This window comes from Ylistrum balloti, unplaced genomic scaffold (genome assembly GCF_031769215.1).
Source record: "Ylistrum balloti isolate Yb309-2 unplaced genomic scaffold, AGI_CSIRO_Ybal_v1 Utg369732, whole genome shotgun sequence".
Lineage (NCBI taxonomy): Eukaryota > Metazoa > Mollusca > Bivalvia > Pectinida > Pectinidae > Ylistrum > Ylistrum balloti.
This window is the reverse complement of record NW_026781946.1, coordinates 36,678-52,361: the sequence shown is the minus strand read 5'-3', so window position 1 is coordinate 52,361 and position 15,684 is coordinate 36,678. Positions and strand designations below refer to the sequence as shown.

The following is a 15,684-nucleotide window of genomic DNA, read 5'->3' as shown; positions in this document are numbered from 1 at the left end:
GTTTTCAAATGTTCAAATATTGCACAAAGGCGATTTAGTCCAATCGTACCACCATTCAGGGGACATAACTCTCAGATCGACACTGTCCATCGCTGCAGGCTGGAAAAGGTCACGGAATACGGGACACTGGCTACCCAGTCACACCCGGCGTTGCGGATGGCTCGCTTGAGCTTTGGGGCATCGCCTGGCTACAACAGCGCGTCGCCAAACTAGACGGGTGCGTTAAGGTCTGATAAAATTCCTGTATATTTCTAGATAATCATTTAGACAATTATTTGTTGTCTTGTCTGGATTAATTTACAAATTGTTGACACTTTTGTTTACATTTTACACAAAGTTTCAACTTAAGGAATAAAATTCTGACACTTCGTAAATATGGCCAAACTCTAAAATCCGTCTTATACGTTTAAAAGTCGTTTAAAAGTATATCAAATGGATTAATGGCCATGCTATTTAGGTGATTGCATTTTGAAAATAGGAGTTACAATGGATTTAAAAATTGAAAATATATCTTATTTCTAAAAAAATTAACGCGCAACTCGGTGGAATATAAAATATGTATTCGTTATATTAAGTAATGCACTGATTTCAGAGTTGATATGTTAATGTTGTTAGGATGCCAGGAACAAACAGCTTCCTTTTTTACCAATTTACAACTGGCATTGGATGTTTATATTCCAACCAGAAATTTATCGCTGATATCATTGTTTCATACTCGGTTTTAATATACTAACACATATATATATATGTTAGGGTATAGAAAAACGTATAGGTAAAGTTAAACTACACATGCAAATGTCTGTCTTGTATCAGAGAAGTATATATATTTGTAATCAGAATAACCAGTTTTTTTCTCGGACGTCCATTTGATGGGCCAGGTATCTATAAGTTATAGACAACTCAAAAATTTTGGAAATTGCCAAGATCAAAATTATTTATCCAAATGTCTACACTTGAAAATCGATCATCAGGTAATGTGAAACTATATATTAACAAATACATTTCGAGGCTTACACATTTTATATTTCTAATATTTGTAATATTCCTGTAGTTTATTTATTTTAGAACTTCACATAGACCTAGAGCAACATTTAAACGGCCCATTGTAAGAACACAATTTCAAGAACTGGTCAGAAATTCTTAAATACCTGGTCTTTTGTAGTGAAAGTAACGTGTTAGAACCCATTGAATAAAATCAGAATTTTTAAATCATCCTGTGGTATTCTACAGAAGTGTTCATGTCGGGTGTTTCCCACAAAATAGCTCTATGTCGTATATAGTTTAAAGAGACTAAAAACATGTTACGGTTGAGGAATGGTATGGTACATCAACCCTATAACTGTCTGCAAATTACTACATTTAGAACTTCATGATATCAGATTGTCATTGGCAGGTCAATAATGGGTTTCTTGCTTTCAGAATCTCAAATCTTAATCTTGCTCATGGCAATTTTCACTAAAAATAAATATATTATGAAACTAAATTTGGAACTCTGAATCCCTCCCCGAAGGAGCCACTAAATATGTTGTGAGAACAAAATTTTGATCATTTTATGAAATATATCAGCATGTAGTGAAAATGGTAGATATATTCTGTTTGAATTTGACTAAGAAATAGACAATTTCCATTTGAAATCAATTTGCGGTTTTCACATAAAATCTGGACACATTAAAAACTACGGTAACTTTATTTTAGTTTTAAACGACACGTTTGACACGTATATCGTCCTAAATGTGAATTGTGTGGAATCTTAATTAATATAAACAAAAGTGATCACCAACTTCCGCTATACCCGCTGTCTGAGTAAAGGCGCTAGGACAGTGTTAGCCTGTAATTTTATTGACTAACTCAGTGTCTGGGTCTTCCGACTCTATCCATCATCTCCACGGCAACTTCGACTGGTCAATGTCTTGGGGATTCATGCCAGTCTGCTGGCCACCCATCTAGGTCACACACGCGGAATATTCTGACCACCAGTTCAACAAGATAACACCAATTCAGATTTATTTTTTGAAGCAGGTGGAAGTTACTAGAATAGTTTGTCATTGTGTAGGCTAAACATATTTTATAATGATAAAAAGTACAAAAAGATTGGGAACAAGTTGTCACACAATCACGTATTCTATAAATAAACTCCAAATGACGTTTAGTAATCCGTTAGAATAAAAACTTCCAAGAACCTCAACGTTAGGTTAAAAACTAGTTTCCTTTTTAGGACGAATACTTAAGGTTAAATTAGTTTCATTCGTTTTTAACATATAATAAATGAGAATTTCTATTTTGGAATTTAATAGAACTTTTTCTTTATGTTTGTGTATTTTCATCAATCTTAATTACTATCTGAGACAATGATTAGAAATGTCGGGGTATTATATAAACACCGACTAACAATTTCCATGTATACATTTGCATAGGTTTGGCTGTTCTGATCATTGCTATATACCGGAATATATACTAAATGGTGTATGTTAGTCAATTATACAATACTGGAATATAATACCGTAGAATGAAAGTCATACATTGCATACACATACACAGGTCGTAAATGTTGAAATATGTCGACAGATAATTATAGCAAGATACATTTAGTGAATACAGAAGTAAAATAATGATAAAACAGATTTGTGCATGTGACGATGTTTAATATATACAAATCCTTTCACTTCAATCACCAGGATACTACAGAAATGTTAGTTTTGAAATCAGCTTCACCACAATTGGCTTGCGTTTGAGTGACTAAGCCGGTAATCCTACAGTCAGTCAATGACTGACGGTTGAGAGTTTATAATACTTGCGAAAACACAATCTTACCTCAGAAGGTTGACAAAATGCATTCAGTATCACCAAATACAGTATGAAATCAAATACTTGTATTTTAATCATGTTCTATTTCAAGTACAGCTGCGGACATTTTTTTGTATCAAATTCTCTCTAAATATGCGTCCCCTAACAGTCAGAGGTGAACAACCGACCGGTTGTGTGTACAAAAGCACATATTATATAGAATGTATGTCAAGGCCAGACCCTCGATCTGTAAACGATACATGCGCTGTTTGACGTCGCGTCTGTCTGCTTTTTTAAAAAGCATGTCTACTGCATGTGTGCGTCAGTCAACTGTTAAAATCAAAGGGAGATAATTTGTCCCCTCCCCCTCCCCTCCTCACCTCCCCACCTTCCAACTTCAATGCGAGATTCATTGGTGCTTTCCTAAATTCAAGTTATTGCCTGTGAGACAAACAAATTATTAGTTCACAACAGAATTTTAAAAAATGAAGAAATGTTTTAATGGTTAAATTGGCATTATTATTCTATTTTCAATTCCATTTATTATCCGTGTATAATTCCTAGTATACACGAGTACATGCTTTCAGAATTATTTTTTGAAATTGTTTGCCTACCCAGCAAAATCAACATACCAGCGAGAGAATTGGTAAATGAGGTTTACGGCTTGTCCCTTTCTTTCGGAGGGGAGGGGGGGGGGGGGGGTTAAAAAGACATGTGCCCGGTCTTGTGATCTGCTTATCAATAAAAGACTACTGGTTTCTTCCCCGTCAAAGACCCGCATAATTAATATAAAGTAGAAACATGAAAATGCTTTTTGTTTTTTCCAAGCATTTCGAGGCTATATAAAAAATTCAATTTCTAGCTCTATGCTTTTATGATATCACAATCGTTCTATTGACTCCATGGGCTGGACCTTTTCTTTATACATTCCTGACAAACGGATATTTCTTAACTCCCAAACAAGATACATAACAATGGCAAAGCATTAAATCTCGGGTGATAGATCGATCGCTAAGAATTTATATTTAAGACATTCAATTATCGGTTTTAATTATGACAAGCTTTTATTTAATTTACATGATGTAGCTTACACGAAAAACGCATGATTTACTAGAAAGGCTCTGAGGTAACGTACTTTTCTTTTGATAGTAATTATATCTTCCGCTAAGGAGATGAAGGGATTATGTATTTTTAAAGAAACTAATTAACTGAATTCTGAAGAAAGGTTAACACTTTTAAATAGTTTATGATAAAAGAATACAAATGTATAATAAATTATTTCCACTAATAGGCTAATACGGTTGCAATTAAGTTCGAAGACTGAGTTTGTCAGCAGTACACAGACACATAAATCCTGATTCAGTGCTGTAGGCATCAGAAACTATGTTCGTTTTCCCAAGGGAACCCTTTAGGCACATCCATGGTATGTATATATTATAAGTTGATAAATATACATATTTAGATTTAAAGTTATTCAAAACCATCCTTTTAACGTTGATATTTTTGTACATGCCACATATACTTTAAGAAATCATGCTTTGTTTCTTGTTTTGCATATATACCTGTAAAGAGGCGACAGATTAAAGAGACCGTCCTTTACTGAAGTCTAACGCGAATTAATATAAATACTACATACACTTGGGTGTAAATTCTGCTCTCGGGTGTATATTATACATCTGTAACAAGAATCCTGTCAAAATCACAAACTTAATTCTGCTGTGACACCTCAGTTTATATCACTACCATCTCTTACACTTAATATCTTAGTACAGGTGTGACCAACAAACTTAATCCAACTACTATTACATGTTGGAGGCTAAACGCACTTGTATCAGGACGAATAACAGGGATGGTGTTATACCAATGTGTTACAGGTACTGTTGATTCTGAGGACAGACTCGTTCTAAGTATAGTTAATTAATCAATTCTGCATACTAGGAATATATATATATATGTATTGCTATCATATGTTCAAGCTTCATGAGAAATGTGTGAAACTGTAAGTAGTATTGAGTTCGGCATTATGAATATGCAAATTGATATGTACCAGCATTTGTATATCAAATACTCATAACGGTTTTAACTAGTATACAACTTAGCCAAACTTCCTGGCTGTTATACTGTTGATCCATTTTTTGTATTAATTAACGTATGTCACATCTTGGATCATTTGACGACGTCCAAGGCTGTATTTGTTCAGCACAAGCATGTTGTTGTAAAGCAAGAGACACATGTCACACGTGTTGTATTGTCGATGCTGATTTCTATTTCAATATTAAGCAATTCCTTGTTAGCGAATGAAAAGACAAGAAAGAGTTGAGTAACTACCTTTGTATACAGCCGATCGATGTTATCGAAAGGAAACCAAGTAGATCGTTACATATTAATTTTGTGATTTTGAGTATCCACGTTCTTCTTGCAATACTTTATTAATGGATGCGCAAGTTGATTAGCTCAAAACAGCAACATGAAACAATTATTTTATATTTTCTTTTGTGTTTATTTTTTCAGGAATGTCTGCGGCACAGTTTGAGGATAACACCAGCATTTCAAAGTTGATGGCCGGGGCACTTTTAATGGATAATGAATGCAATGAGCTTCCGTTCACATGGCCCGACAACTCTGTCACTTCATCTTCAAGCGCCAAGAACGAGCGGGAAACCAACAACTTCCCGCCAAATGTTGACTGTTGGCAGATGCAAAACCACACATCAGCATTTTCAAATAACTACCCGTATATTCCACAACAAAATAATGGATACGGACCTGTCCAACACAATGGCAGCTTAAATACCACCACTACCACCACCAATGGTGACCAGGCTCATGGTCAAAATGGACTTGTGTCCGGCAGTAGTACCTTGAAACCAGTGCAGGACCAGTATCGTCATAAGTATGGAACTTACGGCAATGAAAAGTATCCCGATTATAACATTGCCGTGAAAGCGGAAACGTGCGATACAAATAAATGGAGTCCATGTGCTGTTAACTCTACTCCGAATTTTGATCAGTCCAGAAATGTCCATAGTAATGTACTGGGCGAACAGTTCTCACCAAAGTCTTTCAAATCCTTGGATAATGGAGTCGGAGGAGGCAGCATTGGCGGGAAACAGACGCCGGGAGGGTCGTCCGTAGACCTTTCCGGGAAAAAGAGACCATTCGAATTAGTGGAATCGGACGACAGTGATTCGAAAGCAAGCGGAACGGACGGCAGCCAAAGCGGTGGAAACGGAAGTAGGCCTGATTGGCAATGTTATTGCGCACCGGTAGATATCAACGTCAACCAAATGATCACTAGTGGTGTGACAGTGGCTGGTTACAAACCAAGAAAAGTGATATGTAAACGGAAAAAAGCATGCGTCCCATCTGAACAGAAAGATAACGGATATTGGGAGAAAAGGAAGAAAAACAATGACTCTGCTCGACGTTCCAGAGAGGCAAAGAAAGAAAAGGAGCGGAATTTTTACAAACGCGCGCTTGAGTTGGAATATGAAAACCATTGTTTGAAAGAGAGAATCGCCTTTCTGGAGAGAAAACTGGAACTTTCAATGCAACAAAATGCTAATTTTAGTTGCAATGATGCGTAGTGTTTCTGTATATACTTGTGCATACCTAGATTTATTCCAAAGAAGAGGTCGTCCATTTTGGAGGACACACTCCTGACAAATGGCATTGATCACTGATGTATACTACGTTAATCATGAGAAGGTTATATAAGTAGGTATACTGCATATTTAGAGAGAGACAAGTGTTTATTATTGTTTAGCTTTGATGTCCGTCCACAAAGAGAATCGAGACTGATATCAAAAGAAAGAAGTCGATATGTTCGAGCGAGTTCTTTCTGATGGATGGCACTAACCCTTAAGTTTCTATGTGTTTTAATATTTTCCTCTCTCACATGGCATCAAATGCTGTGTTGCTATTGTAGCATTTTTTGTATTCTTTAGCTATCCGTATCTTTACCTTAAATTAAGTAGTTTTGTACCGTTTTTGGCCACGCTTGGTGTGATAGGTTTCCCTTCATCAAGGGCAGAAACTCCATTCCTAGAATAGTTACAGATGTAATCGTGTTTCTGTATAATCATTTGTGCATGGAAGTTCAAAACTTTCCTCGTTTTTGCATCAGGAAACATATTACCGATGTTGCTTACCATGTTTTGTGATCGTGCTTGTGGCCGCGTGTTTATGCCAAAGTTTTTAAAACTGATATGTCAACCCAAATGTTTTTTTTTGAAACGTTTGTTGCTTTTTTATCATGTATTTTAGTCTAAGTCCAATTTATAAATCTGGCGGTTATTAATACGTATATTTTATGTATGTTTCATGTTTATTAGATGTATTCTAGGTGCTATTATGGAAACCAGTGGATCGTACTTTCATAATTATGATATATGAATTCAACAGATACGTCCTGTTGTTTATCGTAGATAGAAGTGTTCAATTTTTACTACATAAACTTTTATCAGTATATAAATAGGAATAGTTCCCTTAACCAAAATAAGGAAATAAACACTGAACATTGAAACCGAGAAAGGATACAAAGAAAAACCTATCAGCTAATGAAACGTTTGATTGATACTGTATGGTCGAGCAAGTTCACGTTTCCTTAACATACAATATTGATAAAAAAATTATTTTAATGTAGGTATATAAGTATGGTGCTTAATAAAAAAAGAGTTTAATATCTGTTAACCATTAACAATTGAATTTTAAGATATGTTGAAGTCATATTTGAATTGTGATTTTTTTACATGCCAGTTATATTCGAGGTTATTGCGCCGTTTTGTTGGTTTTTTATTTTGTTATTCAAGATGTTTAGCACAACATGAAGATGAAATACGGAGCATGTTTATCGTAACTCTTTAATATGAACATTACTGTAAGTTCGACAGGTTTACTGTACCCTAGTTATAGTGCTATTAGAAATATAGATAGTTATGCTAAACCATTATAAGGATAGTTGTACCATGTCTCCTTCGTTCCTATCGGCAGGAGAAAGAGAATGTCGAGATGCAAATTCATATAACGGTTATTTAGTACATAAATATTTGTCACATCCACTACGTTCAATTCATTTTCTCAACTCAGTGACGTTAGCGTTGATAATATGGCGTAAAAAAATTGATCATATTTCTTTATTTGTTCTACACCACACTGTCGTGTACGTGATACGGAAGGAATATTTTAAGATGGAACAAGGCTGCATATCGACATACTGACTACAATCGTTTGAATTCGGACGGGTTACTTGTTTAAATGAATACACTATTCAACATCCACAGAGCCAAGTGCGCGGGTATCAACACACATTTGAAATTTTATCACAATCAATGAAGAGTTCATACTTAAGTCTGAAAACTTTACTACACTTATGTGCTGATGTCGATCAAAGCTTATACTAAAACCTCAAAACCACAGATAAATATATAGAAATTCAGTACATAGGTGTTCGGTTGTTTACATGCCACCATCTTGAAACGTCCTCCTAGGACCACATACACGACAGTGACCCGCTACTGCAACCCTTTTTTTATCATAGACGACTTAGCGTCAATGGTTGTGACACCCTCACAGAAAAAAAGGTTTTATAACGAAATTGTGTTAATGTCATGGATTTTGGTTGTCAAACGTTGTTTAAGTATGAATGCAGCTTAACGTGTTCCATTATTGTAACGCCAGATGGGAAGTTGTGCTGTTGACTTGGTAAAATGTATACTGATGTAGGCTGAGTTATTTCCCGTTGTCCATTCACGACTGTTTTGACACCTATCAGTTTACTTATAGTTGCTTTGGTAAGTAAATGACAACGTATCTTCATAACGGCAGCAACACATTTTTTGTACGTGATCTGTGTGTTAATTCTAACGTACACATCTCTGCCGGTCACACACCTACTTAACACATGTACATACTTTGTAAGACGATGAAGTGTTAAGCTAAGTATAGTGGTTTTTCTAGTCATGTTTTAGTACATAGTAATTTGTATAGATTATCTTGCAATGTACAGAACAATCATTTCTCTCTCGCCCATTTTCCCTGTTCGTTCCGATACACATACTGTGTTGCATAGAGGAGACTACATTTGACTCAGTCGATCATGTGATTGAAATTATGTAAAAAATATTCAATTGGAACAAAACAGTATGTTTATTGACCTTGAAAGGGTCATTGTTTCATAAAAATGTCTGAAGATGCATAATAAGTTTCAAATGTTTCCATATAAACCACCTAATCAAATGTAACATCACCAACTCTGCCATTTAGCTATCTATTATATCATCAAAACGTCAGTTCCGGAAGATTTTCATACAAGTCTCAGATGCAGCAATTCAATAGGTCGTTTCAAGACAAGCGTTAAAAATTACAGAAAGTCTGTAGCATTGATGTATTAAACGTGTGTAAATCTCCATAACTCGTGTAAATGTTACTTTTGTAAATGTAGCTATCGAACAGGCTGTACAAAATGATTGATTATAACCTTGATTCTCCGTGGCGCGATAACTGTCATCCATCATCCGTTCGTCGTCCGTCCTTCCGGCATCAACATCTAAAGGATTTCTTCCCAACAACCAAAAGGCCTAAACTCTTGGTATTCGGCTAGAAGCTGTATCGAATTTAGCCCAACAAAGTTTGAGAAAATAAATCATCTTGACTCATATTTAACAAACCTTCAAATGACTTCTTGTAATTGACCAAATAACCTATATTTATGAAACGTGACACTAAAAATATGCCTGTTGAAATTAATTTTAAATTCATGCTATATCAAATTGTTAATTAGAAATAAATGTCTAAGTAAAAATACTATACTCAAATGAATTATGTAATATTTGAAGAGAAAGTGATAAACTCCTTCAGGCACCCTAGTTTTGACCGAGACCAAATAAGACCAGGTGAGCAATGTTTGCCCATCGTGTCTCTTGTTAATGTTTAACCCATTTAGTTATGAACGTAAAGAAGAACAAATCATATGTAAAACTAGGTACGGTATTATCATTTAAATGTAAAATAAGTAACTGGGCTTTTGTGAAAAAGCTAACACTTCAGTTTCCAAAACATTTCATTTTCGTCAAGTGTTGATTTTGTCCTTACGAACACACACACACACCACACCACACACACACATACACACACAAATTAATTTCAGCATTACATCAAACTTGAGCCCAGCGTTTATTTTCACCCAACGGCAAAATTTGGGTGCAATGATGTATAATATCAGTAATATTGTGAAAATATTTAATAATGAATCATGAACTTCAAACATCTAAATTTACACCAATAGTGAGATAAACGTGTGTTTGGTTTACACACATGTAGCGTTGTGTTACGCCATCATATTGAGTAAATGTTTGTAAGAACAGGTCTAATCGCTTAGTTGTATATGTGACATATTGTGTACATTTTGGACCTATATATATTCCCAGTCTCTTCTGCATGAGTTTTGCTCATTGTTTTGTGCTATTATATCCTAACTCTTAGATGTTTTACAGGTTTCCGATTTTGATAACTTCGCAATTAACTTCGTATACTGCCAATTCATGCAATGACTTTTCCATGTACGTGTGTTTTTCCAGGTTGCGTGTTTCCACTCTGTCTGTTCCTACCACACCTAATCTCCTACAAGTATTGGTGTCTTAATGTGTTCCTCAATCGTTATCAGGTACATACATTTATTGCGACAGGTAATTGAACATTTATCTTTAATTTACCGTTTTTGTCACGTGACTTCGTTCACGGAAATGATTAAGGTCATAACCCGTTTTCGTTCCGGTATTTCATTCGTGTTTCTTCACCTTTTTCTCATTTTTTCTGTTTTTATTTTATTACGTTCATTCCATTGATAATTCCAAATATGTCTGTACCTATTTAGTGTTGTGTTTGCATTGCTCTTGTACTTCTCCGTTACAATTGTACACGTGATAAGCGAATTCCGACTGAGATACACAACTCTACAGCGCATAGTTGACTGTTAGTTGATTGCTTAAACTGTATATCCAAACAAAACAACGAAAGAAAAAATATGATAGTGTCTGTTCAGCCGACAGTTATCTCCCTTCTGAAGATATTTTTACCGGTGGATGTGCTATGTAAATCACGAAGCTTTCGTTTTTGCTGTTTTCCAAAATTATCCTCGTTGAATTGAGCATGGAAAATTAACCAAGTATCCGTTTAATATTGTTTTGTAACACACAAGACAAAATGGCGACATAATGAGATTGATGACGAATCTTATCGCGAAGATTCAAAGTGGGCGTTTAGGCCTATACCCCACATTTAACATTATCAGTATTGCATGGAAAAAATAGGCATATACATACGAATTGTAAAAAGGTTTTGCTTTTGTCTGATTTGGATGATGTATTCTCGTAAATTTTGCTTATCAGCTTCTCGGTAGTAATCCTAGGTTCACATAAATACCCTTTATGTAACCAGAAATGGGCCTGGCTGATTGCTGCCGACAGTTTTATGCATTCCCTTGGCGCACTTAATTAAGAATTATCACCACCGAAAGGAATCTAACCAGTTCGGTTTTTTCATTGTTTTGTTACCTTTTTTTTCTTTGTTTATGTCGACGCCAAGGACTTAATATACAACACAGTACCACATATACGGTACTGATTTGATATTTTTGATGACACCAGAGATAAACTGCTAATACATCTCATGTGTACCATGATAAAGGGGCGATATATTTTATCAGTCATGGTTGCTTTTGCCGCTCTGATCTTGTGTCTAATTGTGTACAAGTATGAAGCTGATCTCACCCGACTTTCCGTTGGGAACCACCGAAGATCACTGTACACCTGTTCCAATGTTTAGATGTTGTAATTTTGTCCACGTTAATCTCTTAATTATATTACAAACTTGTGTTTTTTTCTGTAATTTTAATCGAATGAATCATTTCTGTTTAAATAGACTGCAAAGATTTATGGGTTGTACTATGTTTTTGCTTATGGTTTTATTTTTCAATTGCCACGCCTTGATGTCAAAATTCCCTTTCAGTACTTTAAAAACTTCACAAACACAAAACTGACACGATGTTAACGGAAATGTTACTTTTGAAACATTGTCAAAAGTAGTTAAAACCTGTCACACGATGTGAACGTAAGCTCTTTCCTATAACACTATGTCAAAATAAGCTGTTGCCTATAACAAGATGTCAAAATAAGCTGTTTCCTATAACAAGATGTGAACATAAGCTCTTTCCTATAACATGATGTCAACATAAGCTCTTTCCTATAACACGATGTCAACATAAGCTCTGTCCTATAACACGATGTCAACAGTTGTTCCCTCATGTGACATTAAGCCGAGAGAAGTTCCTACATGTGACAAGGTATCGACTTAAATTCCTTCCTGCCTGTGAAACGGTGTCAACGGAAATTTCTACATGTGACACGATGTTGACCGAAGTTTCTACCCGTGAAACGGTGTCAACCTTAGTTCCTACCTGTGACACACTGTCAACGGTTTTTGTGACACGATGTCACCAGTAGTTCGAAACAGTAAAACGAAATTGACAGTCAGTTTGTGGCATGATGTCAAAATCTAAAACTGTTCATCGCCACCCAAACGACTTTATCATAGTTGTGAGAATGCATCGATCTGTTTTACTTCTCATTCCGAATGGATATTGTCTTCCATTTTGGTCCTCTCGCATTGATAGATAAGTGGTTCAACAGTCTCTCAACAGCCATACGAGGACATGCGCCCAAGGGTACACCGACACATGTATCCCACTAATCGTCTGTTTACGACTTAGATTGTTGAAATATTGTCAGCCCACATGCTTTACCATCCTGTTGGCGAGTGGCAACTCATGGGCGCCTTTATTCTGCAATCTCACTGAATGGCAATCGATGATGTCACATTAAACATACACCACCCGGACACTATTACATTAAACAGACACCGGGATACTAAGTATTATCCACTCGGATACTGTCACATTACACGGACACAAGGATACTAAGTATTATCCACTCGGATACTGTCACATTACACGGACACCAGGATACTAAGTACTGTCCACCCGGACACTGTCACATTACACGGACACCAGGATACTAAGTACTGTCCACCCGGACACTGTCACATTACACGGACACCAGGATACTAAGTACTGTCCACCCGGACACTGTCACATTACACACCAGGATTGCCAAACCCACAATGTCACATTAAACACACACCGGACTACTAGATATTGTTATACTCCTTAATTCTAACTCATTTTAAGGTGTGCGTTACCGTAGAAAACTTATGTATTCTTTGTTTTGGGTAAAGGTTTTCACTTCGGGAAAATTAATGTAGTTCAATGGCTTTAATTTTTTTAAACATTTAAAACAGATAAATACACGAACTTGGCAGTTATTGGAACTATATGTTATAGTATATCTAGGCTGGAGTCCTTTACGGAAGCTGCCATATGCATCTTAATATTTTCAAATTGTTGTGTTCGTACAAATCCGCTTATTTTTGATGTTGGAGTTTTATCAAATGAAGTTCCCGCCATTATTGTGTTAACCTGTACTGGATTATCTGCCCTTAGTTAAGTGAGATGACAATAGTTCTGTACCCTTTACTGTGAGTGTCCATATATTGTACACGGATTTCAGAGCTTCTGTTGAAATCCGAAGTTTGAAAATGTGATGATAATAAATAAACCTTATTGTTTCAATTTTATGTTGTCTTTTGTTACTTTGTTGTGTTTCCACTAGATTTCCTATTGATATAATTATATTCGACGATTTTTTTTTATGTAGAGATACCAGACAAAGTCCTTTTCCAATTAATCCCATGCGTGGAAATGTTTGAAGTATTGTGCACATCCGAGTATACAACCATGTGTATTGACCATTACATGTATCTCCGGGGAATACATGAAAGGACTAACATGTCCCGGTACCGCAATGGTTCGCTGAAAACACTCCTCGCAATGTAAAGATCTACCATAGTCATTATTGAACACTATTTGGATCATCCCTTGCGAAAGATCTGATTCAGTCGAGTTCACGCTCACCATTTTTTTCCTTTCATGGTACTACAATTTAAATAAAATTGAAATCGCTAAAATTTAAAGGTATACTTATTTCCATCAGGGATGGGTGTACATATCTGGAGCGGTCGTTGACGAGTTTTATATGTATATACTTATGTAAATTCTTGAGAAGAAAAGATCCAACTAATATAATTCACACCTGTTTTGTTATAAACTTCTCTCTGCTAGCTTCTGTACTTGCATATGGCAAGAAATTTTACTAAAGGGGTCTTTAAACTATTCAATTAAGACCAATTCAAAGTACAATGTGGTTTAAAATGACATAGACTAACAAAGTACCTACGGTTATAACACGCATTGGATATCGTTGAGGAGGTATAAGGTAGTGAGCGAGAACTGGCTTAACACCCTCGCTGTACACACAATCGGTAGGTCACATTCTATATACCCTACCGTTGAGAATGGAAAAAGGATTTAAAACGCAACAAAAGAAAAGTTTTTAATAATACGATTTAGAATATGCATCGTAACACTGATCTGTGGATTATACGATTATAATAATTGTTCTCTCTGTGTGCTGTGTGGAAAATGGCGTCCAGGTAAACCTAGATACCTAGATATCTGTGGACATGAGTTTACCAAACAAATGATTATTGGGATGGATTTTACACCGTATCCATGACGGAAGCTTGGGATAAGATAATGGACGATTCGTCAGACTCCAGCGACGATGAACCTGCCGCGGAGGTGATCAAAAATGAGACGAAAGTTGACAAGAAAAAGGAAGAAAAGAAAAAAGAGGAGATGAAAAAATCGGAAAAGGATTCTGCACGTTCTAGGTTCAAGGACAGTAGATTTTCATCGTTTGGGGGTAAGATACTCTGAAATTTTATTCACATAAGTGTTCGTGTGAGAATCCAAAAGGGGCACATTGCTTAAATATTTTAGTGTTGAGCTTCCATTATGTACCACCTATATTTTATTAGAAACATCGAAAAAACAGCTATACTGGTAAAAACATATATAAACATATAATATTTCGGAATATTTTCTGGGGGTTGGTAATGTCAATATAATCATAAATCATATGTTTTAATTTCTATCTTATGTACTATCCTATTGTAGTCGTCATATATGTCATTTTGTTAACACTATGTTTATTATTGATATCCTGTTGTGTCACACGACACTATTTTCTGTTGATATGTGATATCACAAGAGTCTAATTGGCGTCGACCCCGTATATTTGCCTGCGGTGGTCAAGTGGTACCACATGTGTTCTTGTTTGTGTTGAAACCGTGTATTTGTCACCGATGGTCATGTAATATCCCAAGTGTCTGGTTTGTGTTAACACAGTGTATTTGTCAGTGATAGTCATGTGATATCCCACGTGTCTGGTTTGTGTTAACACAGTGTATTTGTCAATGATAGTCATGTGATATCCCACGTACTTATTAGTGTCGACACCGTGTATTTGTCAGTGATGGTCATGTGATATCCCAAGTGTCTGGTTTGTGTTGACACCGTGTATTTGTCAGTGATGGTCATGTGATATCACACGTGCTTATTGGTGTCGACACCGTGTATTTGTCAACGATAGTCATTTGATAACACAATGTGTTGATAATGTGTAGTTGAAAATGATGGCCCTGTGGTATCAGACTGTGTTGACACTAAGTGGTTGTGAGTGGTATCACACATGTTTATGGTCTGTGTTGACACTAAGTGGTTGTCAGTGGTATCACACATGTTTATGGTCTGTGTTGACACTAAGTGGTATCACACGGGTTTATGGTCTATGTTGACACTAAGTGGTTGTCAGTGGTATCACACGTGTTCATGGTCTGTGTTGACACTAAGTGGTTGTCGGTGGTATCACACATGTTTATGGTCTG

The 15,684-nt window shown here is 36.0% G+C and overlaps 1 protein-coding gene across 2 annotated transcripts; it reads left to right on the top strand.

The window, feature by feature from the left end:
• Positions 1-95: 95 nt before the first annotated feature.
• Positions 96-13,473, top strand: LOC132543002 (uncharacterized). Of its 2 annotated transcripts, none has more exons than XM_060206454.1 (2): positions 96-217; positions 5,296-13,473. In XM_060206454.1, the coding sequence occupies exon 2, from the start codon at positions 5,298-5,300 to the stop codon at positions 6,369-6,371; it is 1,074 nt and encodes a 357-aa protein (XP_060062437.1). In that variant the 5' UTR covers positions 96-217; positions 5,296-5,297; the 3' UTR covers positions 6,372-13,473. The 2 variants fall into 2 exon arrangements, with proteins under 2 accessions (XP_060062437.1, XP_060062438.1); XM_060206455.1 differs by having other exon boundaries at positions 96-227.
• Positions 13,474-15,684: the final 2,211 nt, after the last annotated feature.